Source organism: Gekko japonicus, unplaced genomic scaffold (assembly GCF_001447785.1).
Source record: "Gekko japonicus isolate JY-2015 unplaced genomic scaffold, Gekko_japonicus_V1.1 scaffold6199, whole genome shotgun sequence".
Taxonomy (NCBI): domain Eukaryota; kingdom Metazoa; phylum Chordata; class Lepidosauria; order Squamata; family Gekkonidae; genus Gekko; species Gekko japonicus.
In genome coordinates, this window is record NW_015176622.1 from 9,847 (window position 1) to 34,079 (window position 24,233).

General features: G+C 48.2%; 1 protein-coding gene across 1 annotated transcript in view; it reads left to right on the plus strand.

Moving 5' to 3' along the window:
• LOC107124145 (dual specificity protein kinase CLK3-like) overlaps positions 1-23,716 on the plus strand; it is a gene marked incomplete at its 3' end in the record, with an annotated part of 25,873 nt that extends 2,157 nt beyond the window's left edge. Inside the window, exons 2-7 of the mRNA XM_015427536.1 lie at positions 11,217-11,368; positions 16,855-17,077; positions 19,405-19,498; positions 19,824-19,890; positions 22,343-22,459; positions 23,550-23,716. Coding sequence (XP_015283022.1) covers positions 11,217-11,368; positions 16,855-17,077; positions 19,405-19,498; positions 19,824-19,890; positions 22,343-22,459; positions 23,550-23,716 — 820 coding nt within the window. The remainder of the gene's footprint in view (positions 1-11,216; positions 11,369-16,854; positions 17,078-19,404; positions 19,499-19,823; positions 19,891-22,342; positions 22,460-23,549) is intronic.
• Between the last annotated feature and the right edge of the window lie 517 nt (positions 23,717-24,233).

Here is a 24,233-nt window from a genome sequence, read left to right on the forward strand (position 1 = left end):
GGAAAGATCTTTCTGCACTTTAAAAAAAAAAAATTTAATTGATTTTCCAACTTATACACAGTGACTTTAAAGCTTATGCAGGATGACCCCATCCAAGGTCTCCTAAACAATATCACATAGCGTCAATTAGCACACATAAACATATTTTTCAAATTTACCGTATACCATATCTATCTTACATTCTTTCCTAACCATAACTTTTTCTAGCTAGCCTAACTTCCGTTTATTTCTATTTTCTTCATCCTCAGCCAGTCATATATTATTCCCCACCTATCCCAAAAATTTTCTTCCGGTTTATTTTGTAACTCTAAATTTACTTTATCCATTTCGGCTACTTCTAGCACTTTATATTTAAGTTCTTTTATGGTGGGTATGATCTTTCTGCACTTCCAAGAAAAAAGCCTCTTCTCAATCCAAGTAGGTAAGTTCTGAGCTGGATAGTCTGACTGTATGAGACAAAACAAAGTTTGAGTCCAGTGGCACCTTTAAGACCAACAAAGTTTTATTTAAGATATAAGCTTTCGTGTGCAAGCAGTTTCCTCAACCATTACATGGGGGGGGGGGGGTTTGTGCCGGGGGGGGCGTGTTGCTAGTTAGAATCAAGACGCATAAGTAACTGGGCAATTTTAGCTGAGATTGGATTAAGGCCTTTGTGTAGAGCTCTGAATAGCAGTAAATTAGCATACAAATACAAGGGTTAACAAACAGATGTGAGAATGAAGTTTGAGTCCAGTGGCACCTTTGAGACCACAAAGTTCAATTCTGGGTATAAGCGAAAACTGAGAGACTCCTTCAGATCTGTTGATACAAATTTCTTAAAATATTACATATAGGTGGGGGCATTGAGAAGAGCTAATTAGAGTCAAGATGCATAAGTAATTGAGTAATAAATACAGCTAAGATCATTTTCTGTATGCAGGTTTGCAGTTATTTACATGTCTTACCAAATGTGTTGTTCCAGTCTTCATTCTCACCTGTTTGTTTAACAATGGGTAACTCTTATATTTGTATGCTAATTTACTTCCATTCAGATCTTAACGATCTCCTTAATCCAATCTCAGCTATAATCACTTACGCATCTTGATTCTAACAGGCACTTAAAAATTTAAATGTAAAATTAGCAGAGAGAAAAATGACTATGTTTGACTCAGTTTATAGAAATGAAATTGGAGTAATGACTTATTGTAACTAAGCTGGTTGGAGATCTCCTCTCTTGGGTTTTTAGATAGTACTGGGTTTCTTTACTCTGTCCCTGTATGTGTAGTTCCCTAGATCCTTTTTTCTTTGTAGTATTTGTACAGATATAAAAATAATTTAAAAATCCCCTCTGGGGGAATCAAAAACAACAACAACCACATTAATCCAGTCTCAGCTATAATCACTTACCCATCTTGATTCTAACTAGCCCTTCCTGACAAACTCCCACCCCCCCCCTCTCTCTTCCTATATGCAATGGTTGAGGAAATTCTGTTTCACTATCTGAAGAAGTGTGCTTGCACACAAAAGTTCATACCTTGAATAAAATGTTGCTGGTCTTAGAGGTGCCGCTTTGTTTTGTTGCTTCAGGCCAACACGGCTACTCACCTGAATGTATCTGGAAAAGTGTGCTTGCACACGAAAGCTTATACCTTGAATAAAACCTCATTGGTCCTAAGGGTACCACTAGACTCCAACTTTGTTCTGCTGCTTCAGACCGACGCAGCTACCCACCTGAATCTATCTGTATGAGGCAGTTTGATATGTTTCTCCTGTTTGCACAGGCCTAGTTTATAGGATTGCCAGCCTCCAGGTGGGGCCTGAAGATCTGCTATTCTGTTACGACAGTCAATAGAGATCGTTCCCCTGGAGAAAATAGCTGCTTTGGAGGGCGGTCTCTAGGGCATTGTCCCGCCCCTCCCCAGGTCCCTCCCCTCCCCAGGCTCCACCCCCAAAATCTCTAGGTATTTCCCAACCCAAAGATGGCAACCCTACTAGTTCAGTGTCCGTAGAAAAGAACAAGAGCCCAGTAGCACCTTAAAGTCTTTAAGGCGCTACTAGAGTCTTGCTCTTTTCTGCTGCTACAGACAGACTGACACGGCGACCCGTCGTGGTCTAGTTCCGTGTCTGGGTTTGGAGTTTGCATGGGGGGTTTGGGGTTTGCCTTCATGACTGCTTTCCCCCCCCCCCCCCAAAAAAATCTTTTTTAAGCGTGTTTGAAGGTTTACATAACGCTTGGGGCAGACTGCAGTGGAACAGAGCCGATTACAGACGGGTTTGTGTGACTGGTTGCTCCTTTCTACCGGGGGGGGGGTGTCTTTCCATATAGAAAACGAGTATGTCTCAAAGGGTGTTAGCTGGATGAGGGGCTTCTGCTTGGATGTGAATTCCTTTTCCTTTTGGCAGGACAGAACGTGCAGTGGAAGTGGAGCCCATTTCAGCTTGTGCGTTGCGGCTTGCTTGACTGCATGATTACGTACAAGCTTACGCAGGCTTACAGTGGGGGTTTTGGACAGATTGTTTGACTGGGCTTTGGCTGGGATTGCTCCCCTGTTCGGTTATTACCTCCACATAGAAAGGTAGCATGTCAAAGAGAAGGATTGTTCTCTCTAAAATGTTGGTGTTCTGTCATTCCTTATCAGCTCCTGTTTTGTATCGGCAGTAGAACAGGCCCGACAGATTTTCTCTAACTGAGAACTTAGCTTGAAAAAGTTCTCCTTTTTTTAAAAAAAATCCCTCTCTTTACATGACCCAGCTGTTGTCATTTTAAAGTATTTTTTTATCAGCTTGGGCCCCATCCTGTTATCAGTTGCATGTTTCAGATCTTTGGAAGTTGTACAAGGTTATTTTTGGATGGCGGCTAAAACTGTCTCGATAGTACGTCTCTCCTGGCCTTCATGTGTGTGTGTGTTTTGGCGCATCACAAATCAATTTACCTTTGGTAAAGCGGGGACAAGAGCGATGGCTTGTGAGACAGGAGACAAAGAAGCCTGAATCCCTCCTGTTTGGCTGTGTGGCAGTCATTTTTGTTTATTTCAGATGTCAGTTAAAGCTGGGTGACGTCTGAACCAGGCCTATCGGATGATTAAAGGATTATTAGTTGCTGTAGATTTTCCAGGTTGTGTGGCCGTGGTCTTGGCATCGTAGAGCCTGACGTTTTGCCAGTAGCTGTGACTGGCATCCTCAGAGGCGTCAAGGTGAGTAGGAAAATGGTAGGCAGGTAATTTATATCTACTCAGGAATGGGGAGCTCCTACAAGACAATAACTCAGCCCTACCCCACCTTCCTGAGTAGATTACCTGCCTACCATTTTTCTACTCACCTTGACACAGAGAGTACTCCACCTTTCTGTGTTATACCTCTGAGGATGCCAGTCACAGCTACTGGCAAAACGTCAGGTTCGACAATGCCAAGACCACAGTCACACAACCCGGAAAATCTACAGCAACTAATAAACTCTGGCCGTGAAAGCCTTCGACCAACATAAAGGATTACTAGTTTAATTGCCTTTTTCTAGAAAATCAAACAGATGCATGGAGGATAGGTCCATCAGTGGCTACTAGCCATGGTGACCAAAGGAACCTCCACATTCAGAGGCAGTAAACTTCTGAATAGTAATGCTAGGAAGCAACATCAGGGGGAGGCCCAGGACTCTAAGCCTTGTTGTTGGCCTTCCAGAGGAACTGGTTGGCCACTGTGTGCAACAGGATGCTGGATTAGATGGACCCCTGGTCTCATCCAGTGGGGCTCTTCTGGGTTCTTAAAATGTATTAAAATAATATTTTTAAAAAGCTTTATGGTCCCACCCAATCCTTGAGACTTTCTCCTAGATATAAAAACCTTCGACTGCAAAGAAGGGGATACTGTTGAAGTTTTGAGTTGCTACCATTTCTAGGTACACCCAGGAGACACAAAGATTTTTGGCTTCTTGTCCAGCTCTTATTGTTATTTCCGTGGTCTGCACAGGTGACCATTTGGGAGTATCTTAGTAGGTCCTTGGAGCTGCGGTGGCTCAGAGGTTAAGACACTGAGCTGCAGACCGGAAGGTCTGTAGTTAGCAGTTCAAGACCCGAGTGCCGGATGACGGAGTGAGCTCCCGTCTCTGGCCCCAGCTCCTGCCAACCTAGCAGTTCAAAAGCAAGAAACTGCAAGTAAATAGGAATCACTTCGGTGGGAAGGTAACAGCGTTCTGTGCGTTTCAGCGTTTAGTCATGCCGGCCACATGACCACGGAGAAGTCTTCGGACAGCGCTGGCTCTTCAGCTTGGAAACGGAGATGAGCACCGCCCCCTAGAGTCGGATTTGACTAGCTTTCGAGCAAGGGAAACCTTAGTAGGTCCTTACGTCTATGTCTTTTAACACAGGTTGTCAAGCACCTAAAAGCTGGTCCAAAAATTATCTGAGTCCTTTTTTTCTGCACATACATGCACTTCCCTCCGGTTTCCAATATGCTGAATTTCTGATTCTCGGTGTAGAAGAAAATTGGATTAGCAGATCCTTGAGGCTGATGCCATAGAACTGGAACTGCCTATTCGTGCAGGGGGGTAGACGATTGGGTTGTCTGAGGGAATTGTTTTTTGAACTGCCATTCAGCCAAATGGAACTTGTACTTGAGTCAGACTGTGCTACTGTACCCGTGAATCATGGCAGTTTTAAAACTGAATGCAGGGCAAGCGACCTGTGTTTAAAGAACAAAAGGAAATTGACAGTCAGACCATCCTGACTCTTCTATGTTCCTGTGGGACAACTGGTTTTACCAGTGGGCCAGTTTGAGTGGGCTGCTGGGATGAGGCAAGAATGTCCTGCTGTTGAATCCAGACACGGCTCTCTACCCAGTCCTGTCCTTTCCTTCTCCCCATCCAAAATGGAGGATGGAGACCAGTGTTCCCTCTAAGCTGAGTTAGTGGTTTTTTTAGCCTCTGGCTCACACATTTCAGCCAGCGACAAGAACCCGGTTTCATTTGAGGAGCTTCTCTTTCAGATTACTTTTGTGCCACCCAGGTTTTTTTTAACACATTTCTATTGGAATTTTTTGAAACAAATACAAGGAAAAGACAACCAATAATAACAAGTGATCCTCCAGGAGAACAATAATACCATTAACAGCAGAGTTCAAAAACTACTAAGGGTACAACTATATCCTATTATTAAACCATCGAAAGTTAAAGAAACTAAAATAAAAGAATAGTCAGTTAAGTTTCAATTACAACTTTGAAAAAGTCCTATACTTAAACAAAGACCATTTTTCACATGTCAAATGTTCCATATCCATCGTGCCGCCCAGATAATAGTTGTGCTTTTCACAATTTCGGGCTCTTTAAAAATGGTACGTTTGCTTCTGAAAAAACTGTTGTTAGATTATTATTTTTTAAAAAATCAATAGGTTTCTGATTTAAAATTGTGGGGATTGCAAGCGAAGACTGAAAGGCAGGGTGACTGATGCTTGAGGAGGTCACTTAGGAATCACTGATTCCTTTAGACTTTGAAGTGATTGGGCAAAAAGTATTTCTCATTCAGATACAAGGGGTCCAAATCCCCCCCTACCCAAAATACTTGACTATATATAGAGTTGTTTTATATTGTTGCAACGTTTAAGGAGAGAGGGTCTTTTGGGATTGGCTTGCTGATTACTCCTCTGAGGAGTTTTGATTACATCTCTGGGGGAGTTTTGAGCTGAGTTTCGAAGTAATGCCTAGCGATCTCTGCTGACAACATTTGCTAGCACAATAGCTGTGTGATGTTGACACCGTAGTTAAAATAATGAAGTGGTTGGCCTCTCAGCACTCATTTTTCTCTGGCTCCTGCAAGAGAACGTTCCCAGAAGGGAGGTGGTGGTGAATAGACACCTCCAAGAAATTGGGATCAAATCAATCTGCTTTGAGCAGAAATGGGAAATAATTTGAAAGGTATAAAGACCGATCTCATCTGTTCTTGGAAGCTAAGTAGGGTCAGCCCTGGTTAGTCCTTGAATGGGAGAACCCCCCCCAAAAAAAAGGAAGTCCAGGTTTGCCAATGGCAAAACACCCCTGAATGCCTCTTGCCTTGAAAACCCCACAGAGTTGCCAGAAGTCGGCTGCGATTTAATGGCCCTTTCCGCCACCAGTTCACCTGACAGGACTTACTAGTTGGTGTTTGCATTTTATAGCATATTTTCCTTTTCAGTATAAAATGAAAAAAAATATTTCCGCTGCAGTTATATTGACCTACTTTTAATGCCTCTTTGTTTCGGCACAATGGGATCACTTTGATTCGGGCTTCCTTCGGAATGCAGAGGGCTTTTTAACGTTAATGGAGATCGTGTGTGTGTGTGTGTGTGTGTGTGTGTGTGTGTGTAAATGCCATCACAGCTGACTTGCGTTGACCACAGCAAGGGGCTTTGGAGGCAAGCGAGAAGCAGAGGTGGTTGGCCATTGCCTTCCTCTGCAGAGCCTTCCTTGGTGGTCTCCCTTCCAAGTACCGACCCTGCTTAGCTTCCAATTTATGGTGACCCCAGCAAGGGGTTTTCAAGGCAAGGGAGAAGCAGAGGTGGTTTGCCATTGCCTTCCTCTGCAGAGCCTTCCTTGGTGGTCTCCCTTCCAAGTACCGACCCTGCTTAGCTTCCAATTTATGGTGACCCCAGCAAGGGGTTTTCAAGGCAAGGGAGAAGCAGAGGTGGTTTGCCATTGCCTTCCTCTGCAGAGCCTTCCTTGGTGGTCTCCCTTCCAAGTACCGACCCTGCTTAGCTTCCAACTTATGGTAACCCCAGCAAGGGGTTTTCAAGGCAAGGGAGAAGCAGAAGTGGTTTGCCATTGCCTTCCTCTGCAGTGCCGTCTTTGATGGTCTCCCAAGTACCAACCCTATTTAGCTTCTGAGTTCTGATGAGATCGGGCTATACCACGCCGCCTTCCCTCCCAATTATGGAGATTACTGACCCAGATACCTGTGCTGTGTAGTTGTACTTCTATACTAAAAACAAAATTTAATTTTTTAAAAATTGTATTGTTTTCAGGAAATGGGAGCCTTATCAAGCACTGTTAACTTAATTGGGGTCTCAGTACCTCTTCTGTATTCCCTCCCCCCCCAACCGAGGCCAAAGTGATTACTTGCTTAAACCATAAAACCAAGGGCCGCCAAACTTGCTTAACCTAAGAGCCGCACAGAATAAATGTCAGATGTCTGAGGGCCACAGGACACGAACACACACACATTTTTATTGAAAAAATATACAAATTTGTATATTAAAGAGACACACATACCTTCTCTGAGCCAAGCCGGTCTGCTGGTGTGGTGGGGCTTGGAGAACACATTTAACTTTAGATGGGGAGGGAGGGGCGAAAGACAGAAAGGTGGAAAGAAAGCAAATAGATGGGGGGAGGGAGAAAGAAGACAATTTTAAATTTAAATGCATCCTCCAAGGCCCCCCCCCACACCCCAACACCGGCTGGCTTGGCTTGGAGAAGGGATTTAAAGAGAACACATTTAAAGTTAAAGCTGTTCTCTTTCTCTGCTCACCCCCACCTCAAGCCTACCCAGGGAGGGGAACACTGGCTTTGGGGAAGGGAAGACCATCCAGGGAGGCACGCCTAGAGATGTAAACTTTCCAGAAATTTTGAAGCTCGGAAAAAACTCCAGTTTTTTTCCCGTTTTTTTTTCCGGAAAAAAACGGAAATTTTCGGAAAAATTGAAAAAAATGCTACATTAGCATTTCTTTTGTCTTTTCTAGATTGAAAGTCATTCTGTTACTTTAGGAACATAAAATATGACTATGGACCCTGAAGCAGTAAGATATTTTGAGATGTATCTTATTTTAAAACACACAAACACCTCCCGCTGCAGCTGTGGCAAACGTGTGTGTTTTGTCAACACAAGAACAACTCGGGCGGCTGTTAAAGGTTAACTGCGACAGCTTAACAAAAAGAGTCATTTGGGCAGCCGGAAAGAGGCAGGGAAAGGGAAGGCAGAATCGTTTCCCAGGTGGCTCAATTGCATTTCAGGTTGCATTTCAGGTTATTACCTGGACATTCTCATCTGACAGCGTTTGTTCTCTGGTTTCTGAGTGTGCAAAAATGGGCTTTTATATATCGGGAGGGACATCAGATTCCCGAGCCGCTTTGCTTTTAGCAGCTCCATCCACCAGTGGGAGCTGCAGTTGGTGACTAAACGTTGCCTTGCCATTTCACAGGGAACGATTTTCTCCCTGTGATGTACCGATTAAGACTCCTCTTTACTGGTGGCCCAGTCAAGTTCTTTGCTAACCCATTTCATAGGGATGTCATGAGAACCACGTGCGAAGTTCTGCCCTTTCCGACACCTAAATTACAGTCTTGAAGTATCGCCCCTTTTAAAAATAAACCCACTCTTCCTGTGTTCTGGCTTATGCATAAATCTTTGTGTGCCACTACAGTAAACGTCTGTTTCTGGGGGCTTCCTGGCACCCTAAAGGTCTCGTCAAACCGTAGAGGTTACATTAACCGTAAGAGTGACGTTTATGTCAGATGTACTAGCACAGGAGTGTCAAACTCATTTGTTATGAGGGCCAGATCCTACATAAACGAGACCTTTGTGTTGTTGCAATCTTATGCTGTTCAGGTGTGTATCTGTAAGCTGCAAACCTACGATGACACAGCAGTTGCAAAACTGGAAGCAGCAGCAAAAGACGGCCAGTTCCACTGCGGGGCTGATAAAAGCCCTCCGGGGGCCTGATCTGGCTCCCGGGCCGCATGTTTGACACCCCTGTTCTAGCATAAGCAGAAAACAGACAATAGTTTTAAGATGTTGGAACTTACATTGATTAGCTCTGGTGAACGCTTGAAGTGAGGAAGGGGGTCCCCAAACTTTTTGAGCCTGTAGGGGACATTTGGAATTCTGACACAGGACGGTGGGCCCAGTCACAAAATGGCTGCCACAGGAGGTGGAGACGACCACACAATGTCAGGGTTATGTAGAACTCTTAACAGTATCACTTCACCATTTCAGGCAGCAGCTCTTCTTAACAGAATGCCTTTTAATCAGTACAGCCAATCAGAAGCCCTGCTGGGCAAAAGCCCCACCCAGCCCTGCCCACATTTCTAAAAGCAGGCACTAGGGAAGGGGTTAGCGGAAGCCATGGTACATTAAGAACATAAGAACATCAGAGAAGCCAATGTTGGATCAGGCCAATGGCCCATCCAGTCCAACATTCTGTCACACAGTGGCCAAAAATACCAGGTGCCATCAGGAGGTCCACCAGTGGGGCCAGGACACTAGAAGCCCTCCCACTGTTGACCCCCCCAAACACCAAGAATACAGAGCATCACTTGCCCCAGACTGAGTATGGAATAGGGTATCCAAACTCTGCAGAGTTGTAAGTCAACAGCCTGCCTCCTGCCATTCCCCTTGGTAAATTGGAAGCCTTCCTCCAACTGAAGTAGACCTTTTCCCTGTTTGAAATGGCCGCAGCACGAATCCATGTAAGAAGACAGTTGCAGTGGAAATTATTTTAATCTACTTAATTTTTTTTAAAAAAGATCAAGGACTGTAATCATGAATCCACATTCCTGCCAGGGGAATTTCAGAAGTAGTTCCAAAAGCTGGGAGATGCAAATGACTTTCCCCCCTTTCTTCCTAGAATAACGTCACAGCCTGGGATAAAGGCATTTCTGTTCGGTATGTCCAGAGGGGTTTCCCTTAAAGGAGAGTAGCTGGCTTAAATGTGCCTCTGCAGTGTGGCATGCGTGCATAACGTGCTGGTTATTTATTTATTATTTATTTAGGTATTTTTTAATTTATTTATTTACTTTGGAAATTATGTCCTCAGGTTTACTGAAAACCAAGATAGAATTGTTTTGTAGAGACCTTATAATTGCTCCCAGGTAGCAGAGGTGGGGTTTGTTTTTGTTTGGGGTTTTTTGGTGGGTTTTTTTTGGCCATTAATGTCTGGTCACCCAGTCTTCCGGGTGTTGAGTGCTGTGGCTGGACCGAACCAGGCTGTTGCCCATGATGCCATCTGTCTTGTGCCAAGTCCCAGCCCTTTAAGAACAGTTACAGACCAGTTTTCAGCATGCTTATTTGCATGCAAGTTCCGTCGCGTTCAGAGAAGCTTGCTCTTAAGTCAGCAGCTGTAAGAGTACGTGTTTCTCCAGCTTCATCTGCACTGGTTGGGTGCTTGTGTTTCCTTTGGATCGGTAGCAGTAGCGGACTCAGGTCTCGCCTGCGGTCCTAAAAGCGCTTTGCGTCAGTACTAGAGATGTAAAATTTCCGGAAATTTTGAAGCTCAAAAAAAACCCCGTTTTTTCCCGGGGGAAAACGGAAATTTTCGGAAAAATTGAAAAAAATGCTACATTAGCATTTCGTTTGTCTTTTCTAGATTGAAAGTCATTCTGTTACTTTAGGAACATAAAATATGACTATGGACATTTTTACTTGGCATGAAATTATCACAACTAGCATATTAACAAATATAGTGCATCCAAACAGTTATTACAATCAGAATACCCGCCCACATGGAAAAACAAAACTGGAACCTTTTTATTTTCTTCTGACAATATCACCTCCTAAAGGAAGAAATGCATCTTGTTCTTGCATTGGAGAGTTCAGTTTGTAACCTAGGACTTGCTCAAGCATTAGATCAATCTGATACCATATATATATATTTTAGAAATGATTTGGAAAATATTTGAACACCTTGTCTTAAAATATTTTAGTCATCATGTTAAAATAAAACGTTCCATAATCAATTTCTTTTCTTTTCTTTTTTCAATTTTTCCAATTTTTCGGAAAAAAACAAAAAACCCTTCAGGAAAAAAACGGGAAAACGTTTTTTTTCCGAATTTTTCCGGTTTTTTTCCGGGCCTTCACATCTCTAGTCAGTACAGATGCTAAAACGGGATTAGTGCCAAGAAATGAAACCTTTTTCCTCATCATCCTATGGTCATCCAGAGGGCACATCTGTCACTGTGCTTTTTCAGCCCTGTTTGAGCTCTAAAAAGGTAGTGATAAACCGGCACTATGCCTTTAATACGATGGGTCTTGAAGGATGCGATTATGTCACAAAGGCCCTTTTGCTGGCACTGAGACGTGAATATTCTTGGGGCCTGAATTTCCTAGCACACTGGCCTGACTCCCCAGCACATATTTAAAGCGCAATAAGGTTCACTTTGTTGGTAAAGTTAGGCATATAGTGGTACGGTAGGCCAAGACTACCAGAGCGCATCTTTAGGATGGGCTCGTCTCGCCGACCGGAGCGTCCCAACGTTTACATCAGCGCTTCCTTTGCGTCCATAGATGCATCACTGTAAACGCTACCGCTCCCCGGAGCAGGATCCCTACGCGAACCACAGATGGAAGAGGAGGCGGTCTCGCAGCAGAGAGCACCACGAAGGGAGGCCGCGCCACCCCAGTCGCCGGGACCTGTCACGGAGGTCACGTTCCAGAAGGTGAGCTGAGCCCCTGTTTGGGGAACAAGCCTTTGCGCCAAGGCCGGGAACGTCTGCCTGGGCTTCTTACTGTTCTTTAGACTTGGACATAGGTCCGGAAAGGACTCGCGTCTCTTCGACCAGAGCCCAGGTCTTTTCCATCATGGCTCCGCCCCTGTGGGATGGGCTCCCAGAAGAGGTGATGGGGGGGAGATCCCCTTCTTGGAGATCTTCAGGAGGCGATGCACGGCCTGTCTGTTTGCCAGAGCTTTTGAGTGTGTCTAAATTGGCACGCCTCTTGGGGGAGGGGGTGCATTTGGGGTATTTCAGTTTTAACCGAAGGTGTTTTTGTTTTTAACTTACTGTAAGCTGCCTCGAGCTATGAAGAAAGATGGGATATAAATGCTTTAATAAATATAGATATATATATTACTGGTTGTCTGGTCAAGAATCAGCACTAGCCATATGGCCCAAAGAAAGCCAAGCAGGGTGAGATAGCCCTCTCTGCTCGTTTTGAGTCCAGGAGTGCGTGGCTTCCGAAATGATGGGAGATTAGGTGTCTCGGCGTGTGCGGTTGTGTTACCTTGGCAGCCCGCTGCCTCCTGAAACAAACGACCACGCTGAGAGGCGAGACGGGGGCTCGTCTCGGCTCTAAAAGTTAACCGACCTGGAAGGATCGTAAGCTGGCATTGGATTTCACTGGGCTGGTTGGTTCAGCTGGGGGGGGGTGGGGAGGGCAAGTTGGCACAGGAATAGACGATCCCGAAGAAGGGAGCTCAAAGGTCAGCAGTGATTTAACATTGCGACGGGGGTGACGGTTTAGCAGCATGTGAGAAATAAGAACTGGGCGCACCTCGTCTGGGCCCTTGATCCAGCAGCCTCAGGGTATCTATCTGTCTATTTATATGATTTATTTACATCCCGCCTTTCTCCCCAGTGGGGACCCAACGCAGCTCACGGCCTTCTCCTCTCCTCCATTTTATCCACACAACAACCCTGCGAGGTAGGTAAGGCCGAGACTGGCCCAGGGTCACCCAGCAAGCTTCCGGGGCACAAATGGGGACAGAGAGGGGCTGCTGGAAAGGCCCCCGGGTGTCTCTCAAAGGAGCTGCTGCTTTGAGCGAGAGGTGTTTGTCCTCTTCCGTATTAAGGGGGGGGGGAGGTAGCAGTACACGTTTTAAAACTAAAATTTTGCTAAAAAATAATACTTTTTTTAAAAGTCTAGGGTAGTACTGAGATTTTGCAGTTGTGATATTGGCTCAGCCGCAGAGATCACTGAATGGCCCAGGGTGAATGATGGTATCTTGTCTCACAAGGAGGGCCCAGATACAGAGCTTACGGGCGTTTGTGCACAGGGCGACCACACGAAGCGGCCTGATACCGGATCAGGCCCTCGGTTCATCATGGTCAGTATTGTCCACTCAGGGTGGCAGCGGCTCTCCAGGGTCTCAGGCTGAAGTCTTTCCCATCTCCTCCTGCCTGGCCGTTTCAATGGGAGATTTCAGGGGATTGAACCTGTGGCCTTTTGCATGCAAAGCAGACATTTCACCACTGAGCCGCAGACCCTTCTATTGTGCATGCCCCCTTCCGTTAGAACTACATCAGATGGAGCAAAATCTGGCTTTCTTGCACTCCATTTAGCCCCACTGGGGCTAGTGGACTTTAAAAAGGATCCCAAAAGAGCCACCGATTCTCTCTCTCTCCCCCCCCCCTTCCGAACTCCTGCCTGCAAACAGTCGAAGATAGTGTCACAATGGTCTCTGGGTCTGGAAGGGTGCCCTAAGAAGGCAGGGGAGTGGGATTAAGGACATCAGAAGAGCCCTGCTGGATCAGACCAGTGGTCCATATAGTCCAGCATCCTGTCCCACACAGGGGCCAACCAGTTCCTCTGGAGGGCCAACAACAGGGCATAGAGGCCGAGGCCTTCCTAAGAACATCAGAAGAGCCCTGCTGGATCAGACCAGCGGTCCACCTAGTCCAGCATCCTGTCCCACACAGGGGCCAGCCAGTTCCTCTGGAGGGCCAACAACAGGGCATGGAGGCTGAGGCCTTCCCCTGATAAGAACATAAGAGCCCTACTGGATCAGACCAATGGTTCATCTAGTCCAGCCTTCTGTCTCACACAGGAGCCAACCAGTTCCTCTGGAGGGCCAGCAACAGGGCATAGAGACCGAGGCCTTCCTAAGAACATCAGAAGAGCCCTGCTGGATCAGACCAGTGGTCCATCTAGTCCAGCATCCTGTCTCACACAGGGGCCAACCAGTTCCTCTAGAGGGCCAGCAAACAGGGCAGAGAGGCCGAGGCCTTCATAAGAACATAAGAAGAGCCCTGCTGGATCAGACCAGTGGTCCATCTAGTCCAGCATCCTGTCTCACACAGGGGCCAACCAGTTCCTCTGGAGGGCCAGGAAATAGGGCAGAATGGCTGAGGCCTTCGTAAGAACAGCAGGAGAGCCCTTCTGGATGAGGCTAGTGGTCCATCTAGCCCAGCGTCCTGTCTCACACAGTGGCCAACCAGTTCCTCTGGAGGACCAACAACAGGGCAGAGAGGCCGAGGCCTTCATAAGAACATAAGAAAAGCCCTGCTGGATCAGACCAGCGGTCCATCTAGTCCAGCATCCTGGCCCACACAGGGGCCAACCAGTTTCTCTGGAGATCCAGCAGACAGGGCATAGAGGCTGAGGCCTTCGTAGGAACATCAGAAGAGCCCTTCTGGATGAGGCTACTGGTCCATCTAGCCCAGCGTCCTGTCTCACACAGTGGCCAACCGGTTCCTCTGGAGGGCAACAACAGGGCACAGTGGACGAGGTCTTCCCCTGATGTTGCTTTCTGGCTCTGGGATTCAGAGGCTTAAGTGCCTCTGAATGTGGACATTCCCCTCAGTCACCAGTTATGACAGTTATTCTCCCTGAATCTATCTAATCCCATTTTAAAGGTCTTTATTCCTGTGGCCCTCACTACATCCTCTGGCAGCGCATTCTGCATTTTAGTCGCTCTCTGCGTAAGTAGTATTTCCTTTTGTCTGTCCTGAACCTCCTGCCCATCAGCTTCATTGGATGCCCTCGAGGTCTAGTCCTTTGGGAGAGGGAGGAAAAGTTCTCTTTGTCAACTTTCTTCACCCGTACGGCATAATTTTATAAACCTCTGTCATGTGTCCCACCCCCCCTTAGTCGTCTCTTTTCCAAATTGAAAAGTTCCAGCCTCTTCAGCCTTTCCTCCTAGGGAAAGTGCCCCAACCCCCTTGGTGCCCCTTTGTACTTCTTCCAACTCTGTGATGTCCTCTCTGAGATACAGTGACCAGAACTGCATACAGTATTCCCACGCACCATAGATCTATACAGGGGCATCACAATATTGGCCGTTCTGTTCTCAATCTCATAATAATCCCTAACGTAGAGTTCGCCCTTTTCACGGCTACGGCACACTGGGTTGACGCTTGCACTTGCTATCCAGTCTGACCCCCAAGATCTTTCTCCCTCTCGGCGTGCACCTCTGTGTGGATCAGATCCTCTTGCAGCCCTTTCTCTCTGCCGCCGCCGCTGCCCGGTGGGAAATAACCAGCCCAGCTCCGCGACTCCAGCAGAGAGCCGGGCCCTCTCTGTCTGGTCCACCGCAGGCTTTGGCCGGCGTCCAGCCCATGACGCCAGACCTGCTGACGAGGCAGTAGCTGTTTTCGCAGGGCTGTAAGGACGAATGAATTATGGGACTCTCTGTGGCTTGAAAGGTGCTGTGTAGAGATGACAGATGCTAAAAGGTCAAGCTGCCCCACACGCACACACCCTCCCAGTGAGCTTGTTTCTTGTGAAGCACAAAATTCCTGCAAGTGTCCAGGGGCCACCTTTGGAACAGAAGCCCACGCGGGTCCATTCGTCACTGAGCTCGAGGCTTCCGCATACTGTGAAAAGCCGTTGCGGATTCCTGATTGCCGGGCAGCTTCGGTTCAGGAGTTTGGAGTTTTGCCCTTGCCCCTGATCCACATAGAAGCGCACACCCATATGCCGCCGAATTCTCTGTCCGTGCACGTGCAGTTGTCCGCCTTGCTACAACCTTGGCAAACCGTTCGGGAAGAACTGAGTGCGGCATGTGCGTATTCGGAATTTTCTGTTCTCCTGCTAACAACCAACTGCCCACCGGGGCTGGCCCTCTCTGAGCCCGGTTAACCGGCTGCCGTTGGCCAAGATGAGGCTGAGAGAAACGGGGCAAAAGTCTGTCCATTCCACTCCGCAAGCTCTAAGGAGCCTTCCCCCACCAGTTTGTCCCTTTTCTTGTGGTGGGGTAGTAGGTGGTTGTAGAGGTGTATGCTGAGTGTGCCCTGCGTGTTTACAGTTCAGTCTGAGCTACTTGTTATGCCAGTCCCAGGAGCCTGGGCTGCCTTTCCCCACAATCACAGTTCACAGAAGAGGCTGAGAGAAACGGGGCAAAAGACATTAGTCTGTCCATTCCACTCTGCAAGCTCTAAGGGGTCTTCCTCCACCAGGTTGTCCCTTTTCTTGTGGTGGGTTAGTAGGTGGTTGTAGAGGTGTACGCTGAGTGTGCATTTGGGCCCTGCGTGTTTACAGTTCAGTCTGAGCTACTCGTTATGCCAGTCCCAGGAGCCTGGGTTGCCTTTCCCCACAATCACAGTTCACAGAAGTGTGCCGCTATTAGGTACTCCAGCCATGCCTGCCTTGCCCTGCAGTCAAAGGGTCTGCAGTTAAAAGTATCAGGTGGCTGGTGATAGGAAAGACCTTGACCTGAGTCCCTGGATCAGTGGTAGAGCATCTCCTTGGCACGCAGAAGGTCCCATGTTCAATCCCTGGCATCTCAAGTTAAGAGGATCAGGTAGTGGGTGATGGGAAAGACCCTGACTGCCTGGCTTGCCGGTAGAGCCTCTGCTTGGCATGCAGACGGTCCCTGGTTCAGTTCCCAGCATCTCCAGTTAAAAGGACCAGGCAGGAGGTGATGGGAAAGACCCTGACCTGAGACCTTGGCTCAGTGGTAGAGCATCTGCTAGGTGTGCAGAAGGTCCCAGGTTCGGTCCCCGGCATACCCAGTTAAAAGGATCAGGTAGGAGATGATGGGAAAGATCTCCACCTGAGACCCTGGCTCAGTGGTGGAGCCTCTGCTTGGCAAGCAGAAGTTCCCCAGTTCAATCCCCAGCATCTCCAGTTAAAAGGACCAGGCGGTAGGTGATGGGAAAGACTTCCACCCAAGACCCTGGCTCAGTGGTAGAGCATCTGCTTTGCATGCAGAAGGCCCCAGATTCAATCCCTGGCATCTCCATTAAAAAGGCCAGGTAGTAGGTGATGGGAAAGACCTTGACCTGAGACCCTGGCTCAGTAGCAGAGCATCTGCTTAGTGGTAGTTGTCAGGAAAGACCTCTGTCTGAGACCATAGAAAGCCACTACCAGTGAGAGTAGACAAGGCTGACTTTGATGGACCAAGGGTCTGATTCAGTAAAAGACGTGTTCCTTCTGTCTCCCCCCCCCCCCAAAGTGTTTTGTAATCTGGCTTCTCTGTTCAATTCAGCCAGGACAGAATGCCCCAGCCCCATCAGAGACGATACAGAGACGGAGCGGACGGTGAGGTCTACAGGTTCGAAGAACGGAGCGCGTCTTTCGGAGAGGACTATTACTCTTCCCGCCGCTCACGCCACCGCCGGAGATCCCGCGACAGAGAGCGTCACCGGACACGGAAGCGCCAGCACCGCTGCCGGAAACGCAGGACCAGGTCTTGTAGCAGTACCTCCTCGGTGAGTAGCATCCAGAAGGAGTTCAGGATTGGTCAGGGACTTAATCAGCTTCTAGCTTTTTCACAGCTTGGAATAACTCTGGGTGAGTACCTCTAATCCCTGCCTTTCTCCTCCGTACAGTCATAAGAGTTCCGTTTTCTTTCACTGGTTATGTTAGCTGGTCTCAGGTCTCGATGATTCCCTTACTGGGTGTGTTTCTAAAGGTGGATTCGGGAAGGAAATCCAGTCCAGCCAAATAGGGCACGTGTCCATGCGATCCAGGGGTCTCTATGCGTAGCTTAGAACGGTCATGCCGTTATTTGGCACACTCAGGTTTGCTCACTTGGCGATCCGCTTTTTAACTGCACACTGCGACGCTGGATGGTTCCGTTTGGGGGGGGTACAGGGGCTACCCTGCGCCAGGGTGGTGGGGCATTCCTTCCAGCGCCCTTGACTCCTTACGTCAGATGCATTAGTAGGATGGCACCCGGGCTTTCCTTTCATCCAGCCCACAGAGGAGGGGTTCTTTTCCCTTTCACTGGGATGAGACCAGCTGTTTTCCAGCTGTGACCCGCCAAGCCAAACAGAGTCTTCCAGCCCCCTATAAGCGGCCCACTAGGGGATTTGTTAACTCCTGAGCTGGGGGCGGGGCCGTCTTTAGTCAGTCGGGTCTTGAAAGGCCCAGGCCGACAGTCTAAGGTCACACACCCTACACTGCAACACTAACTCATGCTTTCTGTCTACATCCCTGGTATCTTAGCGTTTTTTTTTAAGTGAAAACTATCGTTGCCAACTTTGACTGTGATTCATAAGCAGTTAGCACAAGTAATCCCCAAGTCCCATCTCTACAGAAGGCAAGAAATGTCAGAACCAGAGAGAAGAGAGGTTGAGGCTTTTATGCGACTCCGTTTCTCCTCCTCAGTCGCATCCCAAATACTGAAAATTGCGATCACTCAAATTGGGCTTAGCCTGCTGGGGGTTTTGTTCCAGGCAGTTTGATTCGTTTGTGGTCTAGTTGACACACACCTCAGGGGTCCAGAACAAACACACAGACATAGAGCACTATCTGTCCTTTTCCGGTCACACTTATGTCTCAAAGTTTGACATAATTGTTGCTCGCACAACTATGATCCCTTTGGGGGGAATCTGTCCCATGGTTTTGCGCGTGCGATACTAAAAGGGTGTGCATTTTGTTCCGGGGGACCGTTTTAAAACTTTCTGTTCTGTAACTCTTCTTTTAAGGGTCTCCTAAACTGTTCTTTCAACTTTTCCCTGATCTTTCAAACCCTCCCTTAGGATTTGTGTGTAATTGTGTCCTGCAGGGGAAGGAAACAGAAGGTCCGGGGATATGGGCACGGAGCCTGTGACTGGTTTCTTGCATCTTAGCCTAGAGAGCTCTCACTGTGAACGATGTTATTGGGGTGGGGGTGGGGATCCGTGAAATCTTCATCAGTGGTAGAACCCTTCAGGATTGCTTGGTGGTTTTGGGTTCTTTTCCCTCTCCCCTTCAGTAGAAGCCAGTAGGGGATGCAGGATCGATATGCAGCTCTTTCTTTCTCCAAGAGCGGACGCTATGAGCCGAAAGGTTTCCTGAGGCTTGGGAAGGCAGGGTCCCAGTCAGCCTGCAGCACTCCAAACGGTGCTAGTCAGCAGCAGCGCCCCCCAGATTGTCCGAGTTCAACCGTGGCCGTCGCAGTTCCTCTCGGCTTTTCTCTGCCTGAAACAAAAAGCAAATGGCTCCAGCCCGGTTCCGCTAGTTCGGCGCATAGGACCAAGTCCCGCAGGGTTGGGGAGGTTTTGCTCCGAAGGGTTCCGCTGGCCATGCTGACTTGCTGTTTTTGGGTTGCCCACGGTCACCGTTGCTGATGGAGAAGCTGCTGTCCTGAAGCCCTCTTTGCTGCACTGCTGGTTCCTCCCCCCCGGCAGTTGAGAGGGGGCAGGAGGTGTGTCTGTGGGAGGGGTGCCCAGCCACCGGAGCATCCTAGCTGCCGCTTCCCCGCTCGAGAACCGCGCGGCGCTCACTGCTGCGACACCGCCGCCGCGTCCGCTCTCCCATAGCTGTTCAGAGTTTCTTTTACATACCTGTAGCTGTCTTTTTTTTTAAAACGAAAGAAAAGAAAAAGAAAAACTTTTGTTTTTAAGTCGGTTTTGTGTCTTGACGTGTCCCTTGCAATATCCCTATCGTTATATATGCTGTGTGCCTTATGAAATGCTGGGATCTGGAAAATCCAACCAACCACCGGACGCATCGTCGTCTCTCCACCTCTGAATGACAACTCAATCTGCCAATCGGAACGGCCCGCTGTGTGCGATTGGTCGGATGGCGTTTCGGGGGGCGGTGTGTGCAGAGAAGCCAACAGAGCAGTAAGCGCAGCAGGAGCGTGGAAGATGACAAGGAAGGTCACCTGGTGTGCAGGATCGGCGATTGGCTCCAAGAGCGATGTACAGCCACCTTTCGTAAAACTTTACCTCTCTCTACTTTCTATCCCCCCCATGTTAGACCAGATCGCTCTCAGTGTTTACGGGAGGGGTCTCTAGCGTTGTTGTTGTTGTTTTTTTTGCTTTTATCATTTATAAAAATGGACTGACCAGTAAAAAAAAAAATTGCCTGAAGCAGGAAGTAGCCACTTGTGTGTTTAAAAAACAAAAAGAATATAGCATTTGAGAGAGCCTGTTTTTCTCGAACTTGTATTATGCTGTGAAATTTCAGGACCCGCGCTCCCTCCGCGTCCCCAGAGCTCACATGGGTTTCTGTTTTTTCTCCTAGATGAAATTGTCGGGAGCCTGGGCGAGGGGACGTTTGGGAAAGTCGTGGAGTGCGTGGACCACGCCAGGTAGGTCCTCCACCGTCTCCCTTCCCCCCCCCCCTCTTGAGCTGCAGTGAAACTAGGAACACAAGGCCTCTGGTGACCTGACATTAGACTGAAAGAGGACTTGCAGTCCTGAAGACATGTTTGAGTGGCTTAGTCCAAAAAGCAGTTCCCGGCCTTTTCAGTAAGGTGACCCACAAGTCCAAATTTACTTGGCATAGTGACCCATCCAGGGCATCCTAGGCAAACAATAACCTTGACACCCCTCTAGCTCAGCATTCCATTTCCCACAGTGGCTAACTAGATGTTTTTGAAGAAACCAGCAAACATTGCACAAAGGGCGCAGCTGCCCCCCCACTATGAACCCCAAGCAAGTGGCATTCCGGCGTACACGGCCTTTGCATATGGAGGTGACATTCCAGCCTTTGACCACCTTCTCCTCCTTTACACCCTCCCATCCCTGCTAAGAGTCTAAGAAACTCACTCTAGTAACCATCAAGACACGTCTCACTTGCTCTGACCTGGATAGCCCAGGCAAGCCCGGTCTCGTCAGATCTTGGAAGCTAAGCCGAGCCAATCCTAGCAAATATTTGGGTGGAGACCTCCAAAGAATACCGGGGTTGGGAGGCAGAGGCAGGCTAGCCCATAGGGGTGTGCATTTGGCTTCCCCAAACCGAAAAAAAATCAAATAAGTCAGTATTTATTCGGTATTCCGAAACCAAATGCAAATTCAGGAAACTTTTCGGCAGAGTTTCCTGAATTATTCGGCTTTTTTGGGTAGCCAAACCTAACAGCTGACAGGCCGGTGGGAGTGAAACTGCCCCCTCTGTATGCTTTCGCCAGCTGGCCCACTGTAGTGAGCTGGCTGGGGAAGCCAAAGGGAGGCATGGAAACATGCCTTCTTCCCTCTCTGAGCCTCTCCGCTGCTGTGGAGAGACTTGGAGGGAAGGGAAAGTCAGCGCAGGCATGTTTAAATGTTTTTCTTTCTCTCCCCAAGTCTGGCTGAGGAAGCTAAGGGCAGCCTGGAAACGTGCCTGGGCTCCCTGCCTTCCCTTCTCCAGTTACCCCTGGGCAGCTGGAGAAGAGGAGCCTTTCCTTGGTCAGTTTCACTCCCATGGCTTGTCTGCTGTTAGGTTTAAATGGCTTAAACCTAGCAACTGACTGGCAGGGAGTGAAATTGACTAGGAAAGCTGCAGGGGCTTCCAGAGGGAAAGAAGGCATTTTAACATGCCTCCCTTCCATCCCCTTGGGTATATCAGATCCGAATATATTCGGCAACACCGAATATTTCCCCAGTCCTGATACTTCACCAGTATCGGACTGGGGAAATTCGGCTTTTACCGATATTTTTCGGGTCTGATGGACCCGAAGCTGAAAAATAACGACTTTTTTTTTTGCACACCCCAGCTATCAAGCCACTTCTCTGAACATCCTCAACGCCCCAGAGGTCATCATGACTTACGGGTACAGTACAAGCACATACACGCACAGACACACACAATGCAAAAAGACACGTTTCACTTGATTAACATGTATACGCAGTGACATTAATGTATGACGGGGAAGGTACCATTTCTGGGATCACGTCTTGCTTTCCAGGGATACAAAAGAGAACAGTGGAAAGGAACGGGGCAGCCATGGGGGAGGGGGGCTGGCCCATGACCCATTTTCATAGACTTCTCGACCTACTTTTGGGTTCCAGCCCACAAGTTGGGAAACACTGGCCTAAATGGCGTTGACCTCTTCTCACTTGTGGGAGGAAGGAAGCAGTCTGACAGCGCAGGTGGTTCTTCCCATCAGGTCGGGAGACTGGTGCTACCCTATCTGGAGCTTCCTGTCTCCCCCAGTGAGCAGCATCTTCCTTCTCCTGTTCCTTTCTGCCTAGGAAAGGGAACGCCGTTTGCTTAGAGAAATTCTCTTAATCCCTCTCTACCCAATTTCTCCCCGAAACCCAACAATCCTTTCTTCTCCTCTTAGGAATTTGGAGTCGGTCTCTAATCTGTTCCATTTCGATCAGGGAGAAATACCAAGAGAAGGAGGGGGAGGAAGGGAGGCTCTGCAGAATTTCACTCTGTAGGTGCTCAGAGGCAAGGCCTATCTCTTTCCTACCCTCCTGCTAGAGCACCGCTCTGCGGTGTGTAACATAAAAACTGAAAGTGACAGAACAGTTTGTTAATTTCTCTTTTTAGAAAAGAAGAGAAGTCATTCTTTTAAAAAGAGGAAGAAAAGAATTAGAGGAATCAATGACTAAAAGTTTTTAAGTATTAATCTAGGCATCGATCTCCTTGGAGATCACATTTAGGGGCCAGAAAGGAAGTCCTTGCTTCAGGATTTGTCTCACCGAGAGCATGAGGGGGCTTGAACTTGTGGCTGTGTCCCCCCCCCCAAAAAAAAACCCCCAAAAGATGGTTGCCACTGATTTTGTTTGTGTCTCTCTACTCCTCCTTTCTCCTCCCACCCACACCCCCTTCTGCAGAGGCAAGTCTCTGGTAGCTTTGAAAATCATCCGAAACGTGGGCAAGTATCGTGAGGCAGCTAGGCTAGAAATCAATGTCCTAAAGAAAATTAAGGAGAAAGAGAAGGAGAACAAGCAGTAAGTCTCACCACTGGAATAGACTTTCACATTGGCTGTTTTTTGGGGCGGGAACGGGCGGGGGGGGGGTATCCGGCATGTTCGCCGCCGCCAAGGAGTCTCCCAGGGTCCATCCTTGCATCTTTTCCTCCAGTCAAACATACTGAAAACCAGAAGCTGTTGAGGAAGCGCGATTGCCAGAGGCAGTCGGGAACTGGAACGTTGTGGTGTAGCGTTCCGTGTATCCCCGTCGCTGTTGGAAGTGCCAGGGGCACTCACAGGCTTGCGTCTAGGTAGGACTTGGAGGCCTGTCCTGTTGTTCCATCACAAGAAGGGTCGGACCAGAACCAGCAGGTTGAAATCAAAAGAGTTTTCAGCTAAGCATTAAGAAGAACTTCCTGACCGTGAGGGAGCAGGCTTCCTCGGGAGGTGGTGGGCTCTCCTCCTTTGGAGGTTTCCAAACAGAGGCTTGGATGGTCATCTGGCAGCAACACCGATTCTGTGAACTTAGGCGGATCACGAGGAGGGAGGGCAGCGAGGGTCGCCTCAGTGCTTAGTTCTCGTGGCCCTTTCTTACACCCCCCAAGGAAATGCCGATCACCACTTTGGGGTCAGGAAGCAATTTTCTCCAGGCCAGTTTGGCCAGGAATTCTGGAGGGTTTTTTGTTTTTTGTTGGTTTTTTTTAAATCTTTTTGGCCATCCGCTGGGCATGGAGCAGGGGTCACTGGGTGCGTGGAGGTGGGGGAGGCATTTGTGAATTCCCTGCACTGTGCAGGGGGTTGGACTAGATGACCCTGGAGGTCCCTTCTGGCTCTATGATTCTAAGAAGACCCTCCAAGCCCTTGGTTTCTCCAAGGGAGTTCTGTACAATTCAATAAGGCTTAATTTCCCTGCACTCCAGTCCAAATGCCTGCAAATACTGCCACTTTAGGAGTATTCTCCTGTTGTTCTGTGGGGTGGGTGGGTGCTCTCAATGGCTTCTGTGCGTGGTTGTAATTCGGGATGAGACCCGGTTGGTCCTCTGAGGCTTCCTTACTCCGGCTGTCGGGCCAGTGCTTTGAAGCAGTCCTCTCATCAGCTCTCCCGTTTTCTTGTCCTCCTCGGGTCCAGCCTGTGCGTCCTGATGTCGGACTGGTTTAACTTCCACGGCCACATGTGCATCGCGTTTGAGCTCTTGGGCAAGAACACGTTTGAGTTCCTGAAGGAGAACAACTTCCAGCCCTACCCTCTCCTGCAGATCCGACACATGGCCTACCAGCTCTGCCACGCCCTGAAGTGTGAGTGTCCTGTGCTTTCTGTTTTAAAAAGCTTGGCTCTCTTCCTAGCCCAGGAGTCCCCAACACGGTGCCCGTGGGCTGTTACCTAGTAGTGCTTCTGATTGGCCATCAAAACCCAATCGGACACGCGGGTTGAAATAACGTTTCGGTGGCAGCTACCACCGTATTGTTTGTTTTGTTACCTTTCAGCACTCTTTCCAAAACTAGAAGAGGAGCAATAATGGCTTCTCTACTTCTTCTTGAGAACTCCAGACAAAGATGGGAAGAGGAGCCATAAAATGCAAAAACACCTTGACACTTTGCTTCCAATGAAACTCCTAGATCAGGGATGGTTTTCCCGGGCTTGTAGTTCTAAACTGACATTGGCTACATAAAACACATGTGATTTCCTGTGACAACACAAACAAACATTTAACCCCAGATACACTGAAGTGTTTTCAGCTTGTAATACCCAACACAGTCCCCGGCTTCCAGCTGGTAGAAGATCATAAGAGCCTCAGGAGAGCCCTGCTGGGTC